At 34.5% G+C, this 20,267-nt stretch overlaps 1 protein-coding gene across 1 annotated transcript in view; it reads left to right on the top strand.

The window, feature by feature from the left end:
- Positions 1-2,851: 2,851 nt before the first annotated feature.
- The window catches only part of LOC113070458 (androgen receptor-like), a gene marked incomplete at its 3' end in the record, with an annotated part of 30,721 nt that continues 13,305 nt past the window's right edge, over positions 2,852-20,267 (top strand). The window contains 2 exon segments of the mRNA XM_026243743.1: positions 2,852-3,068; positions 6,133-6,249. Of these exon segments, the coding sequence (XP_026099528.1) occupies positions 2,867-3,068; positions 6,133-6,249 (319 nt within the window).

The raw sequence follows: 20,267 nt of genomic DNA, 5'->3' as shown, positions 1-20,267 counted from the left end.
GAACAAATTTAGCCAAATTAATAATATATATATATATATATATATATATATATATATATATATATATATATATATATATATATATATATATATATATAAAATGAAAACTCTGGACATTTTACATACTTGGTTTATACTAATTTATGAAATGTCACTGCAAAAAAACACATTTAACTTTTGATTCACAGAAAAAATTACTGGAGGGCAATTTTACCCACTCTATCCATTAATTATTATGAATTGTCAAGTAGCCTTCACTACTTGATCCAGATACTTATATGCAATTTGGGTTGACAAAACTACAAAAACCAGACATCACATAGGGCTAAATGAATAACATTTTATTAAGCAGCAGGCTTAATGAACGTGCTTTTGTTATGTTAATTTGTGTTATTTTAATGTTTTGTTCTTTGATCTAAAACACAGACATTGCATGGACATCCGCTTTCATTTCAGTGGGCTTAAACAGATCTATCTTTACATCAGATTTAGTTCAAAAACAACTGACAGTTGTGAATTAAATATGATTTTCAGTTACAATAATTAATCTTAAAATTCAACATCAATACCCTTCATTTTGTGGCATCAGTCAGGTTCCGGTCCTTGTCAGACTTGTGGATACAGTTCCCTGGAGACTCGCTCTGAATGGATCATTTGAATCAGTGAGTTGTTGACTCATGAACAGCTGCAGTCAGATCAGTCCAATTCATGAATTAATCATTTGGTGTGATCTGTGAACTGATTTAACAGGTTCATTGAAAAGAATCAGTCCTTTCATGAATCGGACAACACTTTTGTGATTTCTTTATTTCAAAATAAGGAGTAATGATATGTTTTATGAAATGTAGTGGAGTAAATGGTATAATAATTATGTTTTGGAATGTAGTGAAGTAAAAGTTACTCAAAATAAAACTACTCCAGTAAAGTACAAATAATTAAAATATGAATCACAGCTGGAAAATGATTGGCGTACAAAACAAAATTCTAAAATGTCATACAGGTTTAGCACAATGTGAGGGTTAATTAGGTGAACTATTCCTTTAATGTAAAATTTATTTATGGGCAAAACATGTCTATGTCTAAAATATGTTTTTATCTGAGATATGTTAAAATGGAAAAGAGTGTTGAAAGCAAAGGAATGACAAACACAAGCCTCACACTAGGTGAGGAAGCATGGGAAATAATCGTACACCTAACAACAGAGGCACAAATCATGGCAATAAATTTACTAAGCAAAGGTGAAGATAAACGCATGCTCCCCTTCTAGTATTTCATAAATGTGATTTGGGTGTTGTTAAGCTATCAAGTTATGGTGTATCTATAGTAGTGAGGAAGATTAAAGATCTTGTCAGTGGTAATAGTAAGTGAGAGCAAACCAACACCATCTGAGTCCCAGGTGAGAGTGTGTGTGGTGTGACTGCTCTGGCTCGGAACCTCAGTGCAACTGTATTTTTAGCCCAAGTGACCTTCTTAAACATGGCGATGCATGAGGTCAATGCAATAGCTGCCATAATGCTGATAGGGAGAGACACCCAGACCCTGTGATTGATATAGCTTCTTTGGAAAGGGCCACAGCTGGCAGGTCAGTAGTGTAAGTGAAACAACCAAAACACATCCAAAGAATGCCAGGACTCCCATACAGCATAAGAGTGATTTTACCCATATCAAGGCCTAACTGGAATCTGCACAGATTTCTGGAAAATTCTAGTATTGTGATTTACAAAAGTTCCCACACGTTTGTTTAGTCATTATTTAATGATAAATTTAAAAAATATTATTAAATATCTATTCCCTGATTAAATTGAATGAAGAAATTGAACACTAGGGGACAACAAAGTTTTAAAATGTTTTTTTTTATTTTTATACACATATATATAAATCTCTCATACCTAATGCAGACATGTTTTCAAGTAGAAGTGAATGTTAATTTTCTCGTTATTTATTTCCTGCCATTATTAGATGGCCATCTTTCCATTCTTCCATTCATCTACGGGGTTGATCTTTCATTGGTCATCAAGCACACAGATTGTTAGACTCTCGGAAATATCATGAACCAGCAGCACCCAACCATGTGTATGTAAGCAAAAAAGAGGTGAAAACAAACAGAAAATAGAAAACAAAGGTGACAAATGAGATTTCTTTTTTCCTTTTTTATGTAGGTCTGGACTGTAACAATGTATTGCCTGAGTTCTCTATTTCTTTATTTTACTCTTTCTTTTACTAAAAGTTATTATAATATACAACATTTGACCACTTCTTCTTGACAGCCAAGAAAATATCAGAAATATGCCCTTGTCCTAATCGCAGTCATTTCGTTCACTTTTCCTACTGTGTGTGGGGACAGAATTGGCTGCCATCATCAGAACGGAATAATCATGCTGAATGACTCTCTTTAACTCAGAATCTTTCCATCATTCCTTAAAGAATGAAGCAGTTATTACCCTTTATTAGAGACCTGGCACTTGCATTAGGATAATGTCACCTCTACTTACCACCATCATTTGACCAATGACACACACAGGCACATGCACCAGCTTTCAGTGTGTGTGCATTGTCATAGGGAATGGTATCACTGCATGCTGGACCTGCAAACTTCTAATTTAGCAGCCTCACACTAGACAACCGATGTAAAACTTCAGAGAAATTCAGCTACAACCTACACTATTTTTATTCTGCTCATCTGAATGTACACATGCATGCCCATTACTCCTACATTTCTGTATTTGTTTGGATGAAAGCTGGTATGCATGCTCTGTTCAAATTACTTATTATGAATCTCATATTTTCTTCACAATTGACATAACAGTGGAAGGACAAGTTCCATGTTTGTAGTATAATTGTTTTTTTTTTCTGCAGATATAACAGAATGTCAGTGTTTTGTTATGCCATTAGTTTATGCTGTGTTTTTATGTTTAGGTTTGATGGAGGGAGGAGTGACATTTTCCCAATGGAGTTTTTCCTTCCTCCACAGAGGACGTGCCTAATTTGCTCTGATGAAGCATCTGGATGTCACTATGGAGCCCTCACTTGTGGAAGCTGCAAAGTGTTCTTTAAGAGAGCTGCTGAGGGTAATATAAATACACTCATTATAACAAAAGTCTGGCTTCGGATTGTATTAACGGCTAAATATATTCACCATGTGTGAGGAGGAAAGGTATCACTTTAATTAAAACTTTAAATTGCAGCTATAAACTGTCATTAAAGATGCATTAAACGCTGCCATAGAACGAATATACTTTCTGACCAGTAAAGCTTTTATTGTTTTTAATCATATCACTTAAAATTGCAACAACTGGCACATCACACACAGGCATTTAGGAATTCAGTAAAAGAGAAAACAAAAAGAGAGCAAGTAGGCGACACTTTGTGTCTTAAGTATACAGAAATTAGGGACACATGCTTTCCCTATTATGTAAGCCAAAAGGACATAGAAATCTAATACTCACAAACCTAGAAATTACAGACTTGGCTGTGAGATGTTTGAAGACTTGCCACAAACAATTAGGAATCAGTAGCTGGTTTTCCCCTGTGGGGCCAGTGTGAGCTAGGGCTTTCCAAGGGCAGGGCAGGGCTAATAACCTCAGACCCGTAGCACAGAGCCCAAAATCATGCTGTGTTTCCACCATTGGGCCAGAAGCTCTGCTGCACTTTATTAAAACCCACCGTTTACATGCCTCTTTAGATAAACGTCATGCAACCCCATCATTTCCCCAACAAAGACAAGTTATCAGAAGAAATCTGTAATTATAACAAGATCACAAAACGAACATGATAAATGATTCTGTTTGGTTGCATATTTTGTTGTTTACTTAAGATTTAAATCCAGAAGCATCAATGTTTTACAAGTTTTACAGTAATAAGTGATACATTGATCATAATGAATTAATTTGTCAGGATTGAAAATAAGTCACACAGAGATAAAGTGGTATTTACTGTTATTTCACCGAAGAATGAAGATATACATATTCGTGTCTGTTTCTGTTTCACATTTAGAAAGAATGTTCATTTCTATACTTTTTCCATCTCAAACAGGTTATTTCAAACACTCACTTCTGTCGAAAAGTGAGTTCTGAGCTAAAATTATTTTAAAAGACTTAAATGCTACTGTTAGCTGTTAACTATATGAAATCATCTGTGGTGCTGATGATCTCCAGATGTGGAGAAACTCCACCTTTGTTCATAACCACTTCTCAAGCCTGAGCTGCCTCGTTTTAGCCCAAGGTTTTTGGCGGGGCAAAAAACCCTGGCCGTTGGCCCCGCGGAAGCCCTGACAGGGCACGATTAAGCCCTGGAAGTGACAGTGGAAACATGACTGGCCCTGGCACGCGCTAGCATGCTTGCTTTTGGCCTGAAAGTGGAAACGCTAGTGGGACCCAAATGCTTAGCTCAAAGTGCCCTAAGCATAGATTTCAGCATTATTCATGTCTCTTATTCATTTTCTCATTCTCATACCAAACTTGTATGACCATTTTTCTTTTTTCTATTAGGCAGAATGTGCAAGATGATCTTTTCTCTTTGATAAAAGTGGGTGGGGACCAGGCCAGGGAGAGTTTCTATTGGTCATTTTCAATGTATGAAAAAAAGCAGGCCTTGAAATTCTATTTGATATCTTCATGGAAAACTTTTTGTGTTCAGAAAACTTTTTTTCTGTAGGACCACGTGACACTGAAGACTGGAGTAATGCCTGCTGAAAATTCAGTGTACAGTCAAGTATTAAAACATGTAAAAAAAAAAAAAAACAGGATGTTTGCTTAGAAATTGCTAACGCTTGTGATAAGATGAACCTGTAATCAGAGTTCCCACCTGATGATCTGTAGTCCCAATTCTTTTAAAATGAACTATTTGTACTATATTCCATTTGTGCTTTTTGCAAAATAAAATAAAAAAAATCCAAAAATCATTAAGATGCATACAAACGAGTGCCAATCCTGCTTTTCTTCACTTGAAGTAATTACATGGTAATTTATGTTAGGTTTGCAACATGAGGATCAGTAAATGAATACAGACTATGAGGTGAGGGTAGACTGAATATACACATTATATACAAATATATGCATATATATGCTATATATAAGAAATGACATAAGTGATAATTTTAGGATCTGTATAAGTGTGCAAAGTTAACCCATGTTCACCCTTCAAATAAATGTTCAAATTAAAAATATAATACACTCTTCTGATAAAGTCATTAACTTTTTGCTTTGAACATCCACAGATTGTGGAACTAAACAATTTATCAAAGTTAAGAGGAGTTAAAAGATCTTGCCCTACAGCCAACAATGAACTTCAGTTTAATCAAATACAGAAATAGCGCACTATTATACCATTTCAACCGTCATTAATGGAGACCTGGAACAGTATACTAAATGGAGCAGTCTTATTGTTTTTTATGAATAATTGTAGACAGATGTGTAAGGTTAGAGAAGTCTTTCTGAATTTGTTCAAAGGTGACATCATTTCTTGCACAACTTAGCATCGCCACTTTCTAAGAAGAGTCGCTCTTTTCAAACAGGTGTCCTGTGCGCTGACGAAAGATTTATAAATAACACATCTCAGCTGTGTAAAAAGATAACATGCAAGATCTGATTACAGTTTGTACATTTGTTTGGCATTATGTCAAATCTGATTGTCATGGTGTGTATTTTTTTATAAATTAAGTTAATAAGTTAATTGCATTGCTTTTGCACTCAATTTAATGTTGATTAGATTTTACTTCTGTTTTATTCTTAGATCTTGTTAATTGTATGTAGGTCTGGCAGTGGATGTCTGTGACATGTCATTGTAATTTTATGTCAGACATGACTGCAGCAGTTTCTCTGTATTCCTGATTAAAACACACACACACACACACACACCGTGGAACCTCTTTTTAAATCTCACTCTGCAGTTTTCATTTGGCTGTCCCCAGGTGCCCAGAGTGAGGGCTGCGACTGGCTAGTCATGTAACAGCTCCCTCTAATTGGAGCATTCTGCGTGTGTATGTGTGTGTGTGTGTGTTCTCCATTTTTATTCTGATCTACATTTTATCTTGGTGTAAAAATGATACATCTTACATCCAGATACAGAGCTTTACTTTGGCTGCCAACTGACCAAAAGTTTAAACTTCTGAAAAACATCTGCTTCTTCTTCTAGGGAAGCAGAAGTATCTCTGCGCTAGCAGGAATGACTGCACCATAGATAAACTGAGGAGGAAGAACTGCCCATCCTGCCGTCTGAGGAAGTGTTTCGAGGCTGGGATGACCCTGGGAGGTAAATTGTGTGCTTCCATATGTGCTCTACTCTGATGTGCTATATAGTGACTAATAGTTCACCCAAATATGTTGCCCTTCATGTACTCTTATGTAATTCCAAATTATAGGTAACTAAAACCAGATTTGTTGTTTTTTAATTGAAAAAAATATATATAATTTTCATATTACAACAATTAATAAATACTTTTTTATATTAAAGTAATTTCATTAATTAATTAAAATGTTTTTTTTTTTTCATTTAGTTTTACATGATGTACTAAAATAAATAAAATTAAAACTCAAATAAAAATGAATAAAAACTTATTTAGACATATTTTGAAACGAAAAACTAATCAAAATGACAAAAAACACTAAAACCTTCCCCCAAAAATTATATATAAGAACTATAGTAATATCTCAACGATACTTAAATAACTTTGGGTCTGAGTCTTTATCATTGTATTTTTCTTTTTTCTGTGGAACAAGAAGAAAGATTTAAGAATCCTCGCTCATGTCTTTTACATTTCAGTTCACTGTCTCTTCAGTCTTACAGTTCATTATGACCACTGAAAAAAAGTTTTGCACTTTTGTCCAGGTCTTTTGAAGGCATACTACTTTTTTGTGTGAGGAACAGGTCAAAACTTTAAATCACTATTCTTCTCCCTCCAGTGGGTAGAGAACTGCTGTGAATCATCCAGTAGTGAACCGAATCAGTCAAATTTGTGAACGAATCATTCAATTTGATTTGTGAACCTCACAGTCACTCAGATCAATCATGGAAAAGAACTGACTCAAAAGAATAATTTGTTCACAAAATGACCTCAAATAACATCAGCAGAGAAAATGGACTTACATTTCAATAATGACATTGTTGGGTGAACTATTTCTTCACAGCCCAGGCATAGTGATGAGAAGTTTTCTGGCTCAATCACTGCAAGGATCAAGTTATCTTAAGTAACCCTAGGTTGTCCTTTTAAGTTATGGAAACAAATTTCACTGGTTCTGGTCATTTGGTAATACATAAAGGTTTGTTTTATGTGATATGACGGATGGCTTAAATTACATAAATCACTGTTATGATTTATACAGGAAGGAAATTACAAAGATAATTTACATTTGAAAATTTGAGTATTGATCAACCTAAAAAGCCCTTACCGTGGCTGATTTTTGTGTAAAAGGACCAAAACGAACTTTTCACAGCACCTGCCATTTGTCATTGAATTGAGAAAAATAACTATAAATATTCTCAAAGGCCATGAAAATGCATTTTTAACTAATTTTATTGAACTGATACATTTTTGTCCATATTACAAAAGAGTTATTAAGCATTTTTCTCTTGCAATTTATTGACAGACAATGCAAATGACTGTATTATATTTCCATTTTGGCACCTTGCAGGAATACACTCTCAGAAATAAAAATTAGATAAGATTAGATTCAACTTTATTGTCATTGCACATGTGGGTCCAAGGCAACGAAATACATTAAGGCAACGAAATACAGAAATAAAGGTACAAACATTGTCACTGGGGTAGGCCTATCGCGATAGTTTATGAATGTGAATGGCCCCTTCATCGGTGAAAATGTTTACTTTCGGTTAACGGTTAAACTGTGATTATGAGCATCCATAACTGGCATATAAAAATAATATCACATACAAACATACAAAATGTATTAGTTTTAAGCCACACGAAGTCAACATGTTGGTATTTCTTGCTCAGAATCTGCCATAAAATAAGATTAAAGTTTATTGATCTTTGAAAAAGTGTACCTGCGTAATTATGCCATTATCATTATATTAGTTGAAACTGGTCTTAGAACGACAATATTATCATTTGATAATTTCTTAGACAATGTTTCGTCCAGAAAAATGTATCATGACAGGCCTACACTGGGGTGGTACCTTTACAAAAGTTACACTTTTGTACCTATTAGGTTCTAACATGTACACTTTAAGCACTAATATGTACCTTTAATGTACCAATGTACCTTTTGAAAAGGTACCGCCCCAGTGACAGCTATTGTAGTGTAGTTCACCCAAAAATGAAAATGATGTCATCGTTTATTCACCCTCAGGCTGTTCCAAACCTGTATGGATTTGTTTTATGACTTTCTGTTGAACATAAAATATGATATTTTGAAGAATGTGGGTAACCAAGCAGTTGCTGGTCCTAATAGACTTCCATAGTATGGAAAGAAAAAAGTTTTCAATGGGGACCAGAAACTGTTCTTCAAAATATCTTCTTTTGAGTTCAGCAGAAGAAAGAAATCCATTCAGAATTTTCATTTTTGGGTGAATTAATATGAGAAATATCCTATGTATCCTACCACATGCAGTTCCAGGCAAATGTAAGAAGGTAAACTGTCCACTAAGGATACACAAGTTGCAAAAGATTATTTTGGACATGGATTGTATTTCTTTGGTTTAAATCGCTCCTGTGGCTTCCATCAGCGTGAGTCATGCAATCATTCTTACACTTCCGCTTAAACCATGTATTGCATCGATGCCCCTAATAAAGTTGCCTGCCAGCTGAAGAGTAACTCAACCAGAACCAGAACCAATGTTTACAAGGATATGGCTGTCGGAGAGTGCTGATTTTGGACCTTGTTTGTGTATGAAGCTCTGAATCTTTAGATAAATTGAGTTGTCATGGTAATGCAGCTTGATGGCAGCTGAGCCATTTTAAAGACTGCTTTGAGAGAGAAAGAGGGAATGCATGTGGGGGGTGTCTTCAGGTCATCTGTGGGGAACTCCTTTCCTGAAGTAGTGCATGATCTCTCCCTCTAGGACACTCTGATGAATTATTGATGAATAATTAAGGGTTTATCTCTCTGGTCTACATTAAGAGGTCTCCCTCCTTTCGTCTCTCCAAAGGGCTTTCACTAATTGAATAAATTTGCACAGCAATAGATAATGGAACAGAATTGTTTATTGTATGCTGCTTTTATCACTTAAATTACAGGATACTTATTCTTCATTAATTATTTTAGGAGCAGATGCTGTAGATTATTCTGAAGAATAGGCTATTTCATTTCATTGGGACTTTTCAGTTTGTTTTATAACTTTTTTTTTTTTTGAGACTGTTTTCAGTAGGTCACTGGGTAACGAGTTCCAATCAGCTTGATTGTAATCACTGATCCTCTTTTAGTTTTTCTGTCTCATTCTTGAATGGATTAAATTAACTCCAACTCCAATCCACTATTAATAAACTAATTAAACTGTAATTCAAAGAATATTTCATTAGTACTGCTTGAGCACAAATTACAACTTTAAAAGTACAACTTCATTGATACTCAAGAAGGCAAAACATTGGATGGTCGAAGTAATCTGTATTTATTTAGTCTTCTGTAGATTATGACTTAAGAAGCTTCCCAAAGAACAGACCTAAATGAATGAGAAAGGTTTAAATAAAAGTGTGAAAATATGAATCTTAAAATCAGACATTGATGAAAAGATGAAAGATGTCTGGACAACATGAAAGATGTCGGAGAACCAAAGAATTTGCAGTTCCTGGAGGAGTTTTCTGAAGAACAGTGTGCAGTTTAAAAGCAACTAACAATATATCCCAAAATAATAAAAAAGTCTGAGCAGTCTCAACTAAAAGAAATGTGCACTTATTGATGTTAAAATATGTCAGTGCCCTTGTGTGGCCACGACTGTGTGCATATATGTACACACTACCATTCAAAAGTTTGGGGGTGATTTGATTTAATTTTTTTCGTGTTGATTAATGATTTGGTGTTTAAGAAAGATTCCTTATAATTACCAATATATGTAGTTATTTTGAGATATATTGAGAATAATTTATAGCTCTATAAGCTGTGCAAAATACAGTTCTTAACTGTAATTTTGTTGCAGCAGTATTCAATAGCAGACAAATTACTCATTAATAAAAAGAATTCCATGTGGTCAGGAAAGTACAGAGGTCAAAATTAAGTTGAGGGTTTCTGTGACAGAACTTTGCTTTTTTTTCCCCCATGCAACTATAGACAGCATCACCTTGACCTTAATAAATTATGTATAATTGCTATTATCTAGAACATCCACTGGCATATATGTTATAAAATCAGAGTTTTAAGATGCAGGCTTGTTGAAATTACATCAAAATTTGAATAATAATCTGAGCAAATGCCGGTCCGAATTATTCCTCAGGTGTGCTTTATTCTGAAGTAATGCATGGCTTTTAGGTAATCAAGTAGTAAGTTCCTGAGCAGATAGGTGCACTCCTTGACTTGCACTTATTATATTTCTTAGGCAGCTGATATAGGGCAGCATTACAGCACACTGAGGATGTTTTCTTTGATTGCTGAGGAGGTGGCGGCACAGTAAGGGATCTAAATGAGGAGGAGACATCCAGTTTCAATTGGACACTGACTCTGAATGCACCCATCTGAAGTTATTATTGAGCACATGCTGAACAGGAGACAGAACGAGAGCATGTATTATACTATAATCAGTCAAATCTGTAACAACTTCCATCAGCGTCTAAATTACAGGAATAAGAGATAGAACTGAGATAGAGTGTGTGAGAGAGACTATAAAGTTTGGCAGAAAATATGATAGATGTGTGGTATTTCCAAAGGAACTGAAAGAAAAAAAAATGACAGGATGGGGAGGATTAGGAGAGCGGTCTCTCTCTGAATAGAGAAAAGAGAGGAGAAAGAGTGTTATCAGCACATTATAGAATTATGGCACTTTTGCCCCTCTAGACCCTCTCTGGCAGCTGGAGGCCATATTAACAGCATCTCAACACCTCTCACACTGCTGTCTCACACACACACACACACACACACGCATACACACTGTTACACAGTCCTCTGCTCCTCGGTAAGATCGTCAGGGGTCTAGGTGAAAATTGAATATGTGATGAAAGTCATTGGGCATACAAGAGGAAAGAAGGAAGGGAAAAAGAGGGTAAAACACCATGGGAGAGAGATGCAGAAAGAGAGAGTGGAAGATGGATTAGAAACACGGACAAAGAGGTTCAGTAATGAAAAGTTCAGACTCATTATATATGATTAACCTGCAAACTAGGTACATGAAAACATGTAGAGATACTACACATTTTTAGACTTCCAGCCTGAAAGCTACAATTTAACATCCAAATGTCCTTGTTCACCTTTTTGGATTTTAAGGAATATTTACAAAGTATATTCTGCAAGGACAAATGTGATGCTTGTGTTAAGTGTTGTTTTACACAGGCAATGTCTGCTGCTATATCACCTTTCCTTCTGGGTATGGATTTATTTTTCATATTTCTAAACCATCTGCCACTCTCTTTTGGTGTATTTCTGCCCCATGGTGTTTTCCCCTCTTTTACTCCTCCTTCTTTAGTGTGAGGAGTCACTGTCTAATTTGGGTATATTATGTCAGCTAAGAGTAAAATCAGTAAAAAATGCTTGACGTAGGCTTGTACCTTGTACAGTAGGTCAGATCGATTTGCTGATCATTGATTAGTTGCATGGTACCTTCTATGAATAAGGTACAAAACAGGGTTTTTAAAAAATGCTTTAAAAGTGATGAACCTAATCTTTCTTTACTGTTCAGCTCAGGTCAAACCAAACTTTACATAAGCTGCTTTGACATCTTGTCAGTTTATGAGACTCAGAATGTGAGACATGTTTATATTTATAGTTGAGAAATGAACTGGGATTTACTTTTTGGCTCGATGAATGTCAAAACAGCAATATTTCTTTAAATGACTTCTGTTTTAGCAGACTAGAGCTGTTACACTGCTCTATTTCAGTGTTAAATCATTACTTCATTTGAACAAAAGAAACAAAATCAAATATTGGAGTTATGTCAAATTTAGTGGCCTGTGGGTTCTGCTAACCTTTCATTCAAATACTGATTTAAATTTGGCACATATTGTCTTCATCGATTTGAACAGGTTTCTGCAAGTCTGTGAGATGCATAAATTTAATGTTAACATAAGCATTACATTGTAAATGTGAAGCTCATCCTTCCTTTGGGAAAGCCTATAAAACCATAGCTTCCCACTGTTGCCAATAAGACTGTACTGATTTAAAATAAATAAATCAAGGATTGGGGAAATTCAAATGAAGTGATCCTTGGATCTGCCTGTTCAAAGAGATTGCTGACAAATGGAAAGAACCTTACATTCAAAACAAATCGTAGCAAAAGATGAAATTCCACTGTAATCCGAGGCAGAAGAAGTATTTAGTCAAGAAGAAAGTATGATTTCTTACCTTAAAAGGAGTAGAAATTAGCTGAGTGAAACTTTGTGAAACTGAGAAACTCTGTGAGCTTAGACTCTTAATCAAGATTGACAGATACAAGAACAGCTTCTGAAAAAGGTACTTCTGTGCCTTTGGTGCAGATTAAAATCGGACCTTCCCATGAAATATGTTTAAATTAAGGCAAATGCATTACTATTCAAGTATGTAGCTAAACATACAACAAGCCTAGACTACATAACTAAACTGTTTAGCTAGTAAAGATAACATATAACATATTTACACACTTGAGAGTATATATTTTTTTATTTCTTTCTAAACTGATAAGTTACTCAATACTCTTTATCATCTTGCAAATATCTATGCCAGGCTTTCGATTTTGTATTCTGACTTTAGGACAGAATTCTGGCTTGGCAAAATCACGGCTGAAGGGATTTTTCTGATTTGGTAATGTAAATGTGGGGAATGTGGAGTTAACATCAAGACTGCCCACGAGCTCTCCCACGAGCTGTCCCAGTGCAGCGCAGGGGAAAGATTTCACTCTGTCGCTTTGTTCCAAGCAAAGGAGACGTCCCAGGGCTTGAGGGGTGTAGTGACACTGGGTGTAACTAAAAATGTGACATTGTCTGCTGAGGTCCGTTTGGGGAGTTACGGAACAGCCTAGCTTGGCGATCTCACATTGCATAATTTTATTAACTGCTTATCCCCTGAACTGCATCTTTCTTTACCACGCTATGAAGCACATATCCTGCCGTGCAGTCCATTTCACTGGTTAAGGTTAGGGTCAGGTGTGGGGTAGGTTTAGAGGTTAGCAATTTTGTAGCATAGAATTTGAAATCAACACTGTTATTAGCACAACCAATAAAATCTTTAAAATCAGCTGTGGGCTGAGTTTGCGCTGAAGTGGATTGGGAGAAAAATTGCACATACTTATATATTGGACACATTTGATCAGATGCAACTACACTCACAATTTAAGAGATACATTATTTGAATACTCGAAACAGAAGGATTTAACTGCTTTTATTGTTTCAATGTGATTAATAAACACAACAATGACAATATATGGTTTATCTGAGTTTGTCTAACCATTTTCATTATAATAAAGTATATAATAATGCAATGCTAATCGACATAGACTTTATCATAGATCAACGCTAAGGATTGTTCTTTCTACTGGCCCAGTTGATTTTTTAGCATCGACAAGGTGGGCTCGGACCCAACACTGTTGTCCCTACTAAGAGAGCTTCCTGTGATGATTATGTATCATATGTTCTCTCAGTTGGGTCATTTTGCAAATTGTTTGCAGCAATATCTTAATTGACATTAGTTATTCACTCTAGTGGACTCTAGAGGACCTGCAGAGTCGAACTGTGATCTTAGTAACTCTCCTGGGTGAATCCTTCTTGGTATTGAGTCAGCAGCCTTCGAGTTAGTAGCCCACATCCGTAACCATTAGGCCCCATCCAAGTATATTAATGTATCCTAAGCTAGTGGTAGTGATTGCTTAATGCTCTATTATTTAAGACATGCTTTTTGCTACTGTAAGGGTGGAGGTTGTATCCTGCTGTGAGTATTTCCGTATCTATCAAAAGTATTTCCTTGTATTTGAGCTTGAAATAAAGATGCTATACCTCAGGCACAGAAGACAGTAGAATGTTTTATTTGTTTTCCATGCCTTTCCAAATGGTGATCATGATTTGAACATGCTCAACTAGTACAACATGCTCCTGGATCAACATCCTTGATGATCCTGGAACAACATTTCAATTAACGAATCAGAATCGAGGGATAACCTTTCAGGAAATATCTGTTTTAGGCTTACGATAAAGGATAGGTGCTTTTACACCCTTGTTCATTTCAAACACTGATTTTAGGAATAAATTATGGGTAGGGTTAGGTTTAGGGGTAGGGATTGGGTTTAGTCTATATTTTTGGACATTAAACAAAAAAATCCAGGAATCCATTCATTCATTCACTGTAGACATCATCTGAAGCCAATTTGGTAGACATACCACACCCAAGTGTGAACTATGAAAGCTCCAAAGAAAGTAATAAGAGGACATTTCTCTGAAGTCAACCTGACATCATCTGTTGAAGGAAGTAATACATTTTTCTGAATCAAACACACAATCACACACACGGTTTGCTTCATCCACTGCAAATTAATACCAACATAACCAGACTATGTGAGAGTGTGGATCTGTTGTATTTTAGTTTTTTTTTTTTTTAATGGGGTTCGGTATTAGATATTTGATGGGTGTGTACTTCAGTTATAATCATTATATGTTTGTGTATGTGTGCATGTGTGTGTAAAGGATGAGCTCAAGGCTAAGAGATTGTTCTATTTGTGTTGGCATTCATTTCAGTGGGTGGAGTAGGCGAGTACGAGCAGGTCAGTCTAACCTGACCTATTTACAGTGTGTTATGCAAAGATCAGACTACCAGTAAAAGTCACAATACAAAGAATTGCACACACCAAGTTGCTCTGTGAGCGAGTATAATTTTGATGAAGATACCAAGTCAAAACTTCTGTAATATTTGCTTAATACCTCCCCCCCACCCATTCTCCTCACTCTTCATTAAATGTGAATTATAAATTTCATGCAGTTTGATTACACATGATGGCAGAATCAGGTTTAATTTACTTGTTTGCATTAGAAGGAATAATTACTGGATTTATGAGAAGAAAAGGTGAAATGAAATGAAGATCAATGACTGTTTTAGAATACGTTCATTTTTGAGAGTGGAAAGCAAGTAAGAGCAAGAAAACTCTAAAAGGACTTTACAACCTGAGCAACTGTTAGTGCTAATGACCAAGTGTTTTATTCACAACACTTCATTCTCTAATGATGATTCTCTAATGAATTATATTATTTTTAAATAAAATAATTTAAATATGTTAAATTAATAATTTATATTATTTTTTTATTTTTCAAATAATAATGTTATTAAAACTAATAATTGAACATTGTAGTTTTTCATTATATGGTGTTGTTCTTTTGTGAAATCAGTAACGGTTATGAATTTCAAGGCAGTAAACATTTTTAGTATGTTTTAGTAGTGTTTTCGTATGTAAGTTAAAATTATGTAATGTGATGTGGTCGCTACCAAAGCATGGGATGTTTTGTCACTACCGAAAATGTGCAGCCACTACTGAAACATGGGATTTTTGTCAAAAAAATGAAGTATACTGAATTATCAGCAAAGATGTTATGTTCGTTTTTGTTTCAATGTATATTCAAACTAATGAATCTTTAACTTTGAAATAAGTATGATCAACTGCCATTGAATTATTAATTAATTATTTAAAAATATATATTTAAAATAAAATTTGAATACAGGTCTAGTAGAAATGACTTTTTAAATATGGATTTTTTTTCTTACAAAAACACATGGATTCACTACAGGGAACCTTCATTCACCCCCCGGAGATGTGTAAAGCTCATTTTATTATGGATGTGCGTGCTTTATTTGACTGCTTTTGAACTACTGAACAAAAACACCCGCCCATGCTATTATAAAGCTTGAACACAAAAGAGCAAGGATATTTTTTTATATAACTCCCATTGGATACGTCTGAAAGAAGAAAATCATGTACACCTGGGATGCCTTGAGGGTAAATAAAACAATAAAAAATAAAAAAAAAATTTTTTTTTTGTGAAATAACCCTTTAATATTTATGAATTAAAATCATAAACTCTATTTCGTTAGGTGTGCAGTGTGCTTCAGTACTTCTGAATGGCTGTGATATTCGAGTGATTCTCTCGCATCGTGGTGTTGTGTAATATCTGGTATGGACAGCCAAATTGCTTGTCACTGAAATCTTGTCGAGTTGCATCTGGTTAGAACAAGGTGTTAACATTGGCCGGCAGAAGCCGCCAAGATACTCCTCTGACGGATCATGGAAAGTGCAACTTAAATCTGTCACACAGGTGGTTGAATATATTCACGCTAGTTAAAAATAATTTATTTAAAGCTTCTTTCTTTTCACATTTTTATTTACAGCATTATCATAATAGGCTGTAATATTAACTTATTGGGTATATTAACTTATTGATTTATTGGGTAGTTCAATGTGAAATCAGATATTGAGCAAAATGACATGATCCTTGTTTCACCAGCTTCGTTTGCTACATTACAGGGCTGTAGCTTTAATAATAATAATTTTTAAATTGAATCAGCATCATAAGTCAATGCTCTCTCAGTGATCAATAAAACTGTCTGTCAAGCAGGCAGACAAGCATAATAGTTCCGTTAAGTTGTTTATGCAACAACACTTCCAAACCAGTTTGGCAACAAAACCAGTATCATGTACAGGGCCGACCTCATATTGTGACATAGGCAAAATAAATGTTTGCTGTCAGCTGGAAACCTCCTAATGGTTGGAATTGTGGCTTTATTGTATACAGATACATTTATGTAAATGTATGTTTTATGTGCCCTCTAGAAGCTTGCAAGTTCTGCAAGTGAACAGCATGGTATCCCAAAGAAGCACAAAATTACTTACACGGACATTTACATTAAATGTTCCCTCTGGGTGGAATGACCTGGCTAACTCAATCAGAGTCCTTAGCCATCTTCAAGAATCAGCTAAAAACACATCACTTCCATCTTTATTTGACCCTCTAACTCTAGCGCTCTCTATTCCAATTATATTCTAAAAAAAAAAAAAAAAAAAACATGCCCCTTTCAGACTTGCACTCTATTTATTTGCTAACTGCTTGTTTTCTTAAAAAAAAAAAAAAAAAAAAAAATTCTATTCTATTCTATCTTATTTTTCTTTTTACTTATTTTACAATTAACAAAAACACACTAGCTTGCTCTATTCTTTTTCTATTCAGTCTGTTTCTTTTTATTTTTTATATGATTTAAAAAAAACTTGCTACGTGTACTGCATTAACTGCTACGTGTACTGCATTAACTGAGACTTGTTAAAGCACTTGCATATCATTGCTCTTTTATTGATTTTGATTGCTTCCATTGTCCTCATTTATAAGTCGCTTTGGATAAAAGCATCTGCTAAATGACTGTGTCAGTAGGAAATATCAGTTTTCATTTCAAAACATTATTTTTGCCATTAAATGTAATAACCCAGTGAGATTTTTGTTCGCACAAGGAGTCTGACAGCAGCCAGTGCTCCACACAGAGATCTGATCTCATCATCATTCAGTCTGTCTGGAATAACATAAAGATTATGAGGTGAACAGGAGGATCCATAGATTCATTTCGGTTTTATTTTGTTTTTTGTTTTGCTTTTGCTTTATGTACTGTGTTCTTTGCATCACAAATGTCATCAGTCCCTACTGTGAGTGTGTTTACATATTAGGCCAATTAACATCAGCTATGTCTTAATGAAAAAGAGATATTCGGGTATATTTTTTATATTTTTTAACTCATGCAAACTGCTGTATTTTATTGTCTATAGTAATGATATTGTCTGGACAACATTGCACACAATTGTTTTGCTTTTGATTAATTCGGCATGCTCTTGCCTCCTGCTCAGATTCCTATTAAAGCAGGGACCTAAACAGTCACACAGATAGGTTATAGCTCAATCTGACATTGAGTTATCATCATGAGTAATCAGCTGGTAAATCATTTCCAGTTAAAGGAGATTTGAGTGGATGCAAACATTAAATATGCATAATTTTCAAATAAGCAAACTTAATAATGATCCTAATGCAGTATAAGAGGATTAAACTTTCAAAATGAATTAACAATTTGATGCATGCAGTCCATTACAATGGACGGATCTTTAAAATAAATTTTTAAACATTCAGACACATCTGAACCATCATGAATGACTACCTTTCACTTTTTTTATTTTGTGCTTTTTATTTATGATTCAAATGACAGATGTGGTTATACTGTACGTCAGAAACTACAATACCAACAGTTTCAAAAAAAAAAAAAGATCTCTTGTAAAAAAAATAATCTCTTGAAAAACTTGTGAACACATGAAAAATATATACAAATCATATGTTGCTGGAATCAACTATTTACTGGCTGCATGATCCATCTGTCAGATAAATAGCTGTCAACTGGTTGATTATGTGCAAGGTAAAAATGTGGATGTACATTTCTTTATAACTCCCAGTGTGGCCATTATTGTTGTTGTGTTATGTGACGCTGCACAGAACACTATAAGAGCTCCAATCATGAGAGAGGGATTTACCACCAGAACTGATTACCGCCTATTTTATTTTACATTATTTATTTCTTTGTTTATGAATAATGGCTTGTTTTTTTTCTGTAATGCAGTCCAAATAAAAGTTTCCCCACAATGAAAATACTTTGATAATGTATAGATGTAAAAAATATACTTAAGTACAAAATTGGTCCACGATTGCTTAAATTCATAATGTAGGAGCCAAATAATTTTTTGGGTTGCCCCGTGACATCATTGCTTGATACAGGTATATATGGTAGCACTTTTGTCCACGCTTAAATTGTTTTGTGGATAACTTATTTAGAAGATTAAACTGCATTACACTTATTAGTTGCAAATGTGTTTCAACAAGGGATGTAATGGTACAAATATTCTATCGCAAAATTTTTGGTGCAGGTCTTTTAATTTGGTTCGCATGTGTACCAAAAAAATACAGGAATGGTTTAACCCTCAAAGACCGAGACAGCCGCCCCAGAGTGCATTTGTCTGCTTATTATAGAATCAAAATCAACTATAAATCACAATCGGAAGTTATCACAAGCACTCAATGATGTAAGCAAATGCATTTTCAAGTGTAGCTTGATGCTAATTGTATTTCTAATTATATTTTTGGATGTAGCTTATTCTTGTAAGCATTATAGTTTGTGATTCTAAAGTTTCAAAGTTGAGCCAAACTTTGTTTATCTTAATAGACCAATTCAGAGTAGACGTCACAGTTACGCCACTTGCAGCTGCATGCGCATAGTGGTTGCAAGTGGAGGTAAATGGGTAAAATCCATGGTATAAGAGAAAAATATATATATTGTTGTGCCTTTTGATGTCAAGATCGTAATGCAAATAATTTTTATAGAATACTGTCATCAAAGACTCCATTTGAAGCTAAAAGCTGACATTTAAATTGACATATTTTGGATGAAAACTGCTATGATTAATCTACTTTTAAAGCATACATTTGATTTTAACAATAGGTCTACATAATATTCAAATTTGCTGTTCAATGATGTATAGTATTAGCCCTACAAACCTTACTATTAACATTTTTATGTAACATTTATTTATTTTATCTCGCAATTCTGACTTTTTTTCCTCTTTATAAGACTTTATAAGTCAATTAACTTAAAAATAGTTTGAGTTGAGTTTGTCAATTCTGAGAAAAAAAATTAAGAGCTGAGGGGAAAGGAGAGAATGACAAGTTGTTTTTCGTTATTAGAATTATGAGATATAATATCGGAACTACAAGACAGTTCTTTTGACATAATTTTGTATGTATTTAACTGTCTTGGAAAGTATCCAATCTTTTTTAGTAAAAAAAAACCTGTTGGTTATATCTAAAGTGAAAGTAAACAGTGGAGAAAGAAATCGGATGTTTATCATTGCAATGGATGCATTGTCTATTAAAGTGACCGTGCCTAATTTACTAGCTGCTATCAGTTTCCTTAATGTTAAACCAAGAAAATGAAAGAAAGAAAATCACTCACCGCTATATATATATATATATATATATATATATATATATATATATATATCATCATTCAAAATTATCATAACACATTTGCCAAATGTGTTGTATAACTGTATGGCTTTTCACTTTCAGGTGAACTGTTCATTTAACTCTTGGCATGAGGATTTAGAGCTATCTATTTTATACATTTGAGTTCTGCCTCCTT

The sequence above is a fragment of the Carassius auratus genome, unplaced genomic scaffold, assembly GCF_003368295.1.
Source record: "Carassius auratus strain Wakin unplaced genomic scaffold, ASM336829v1 scaf_tig00004331, whole genome shotgun sequence".
Classification (NCBI taxonomy): domain Eukaryota; kingdom Metazoa; phylum Chordata; class Actinopteri; order Cypriniformes; family Cyprinidae; genus Carassius; species Carassius auratus.
The sequence above is the reverse complement of the archived record's forward strand: the minus strand, read 5'-3'. Positions and strand labels throughout refer to the sequence as shown.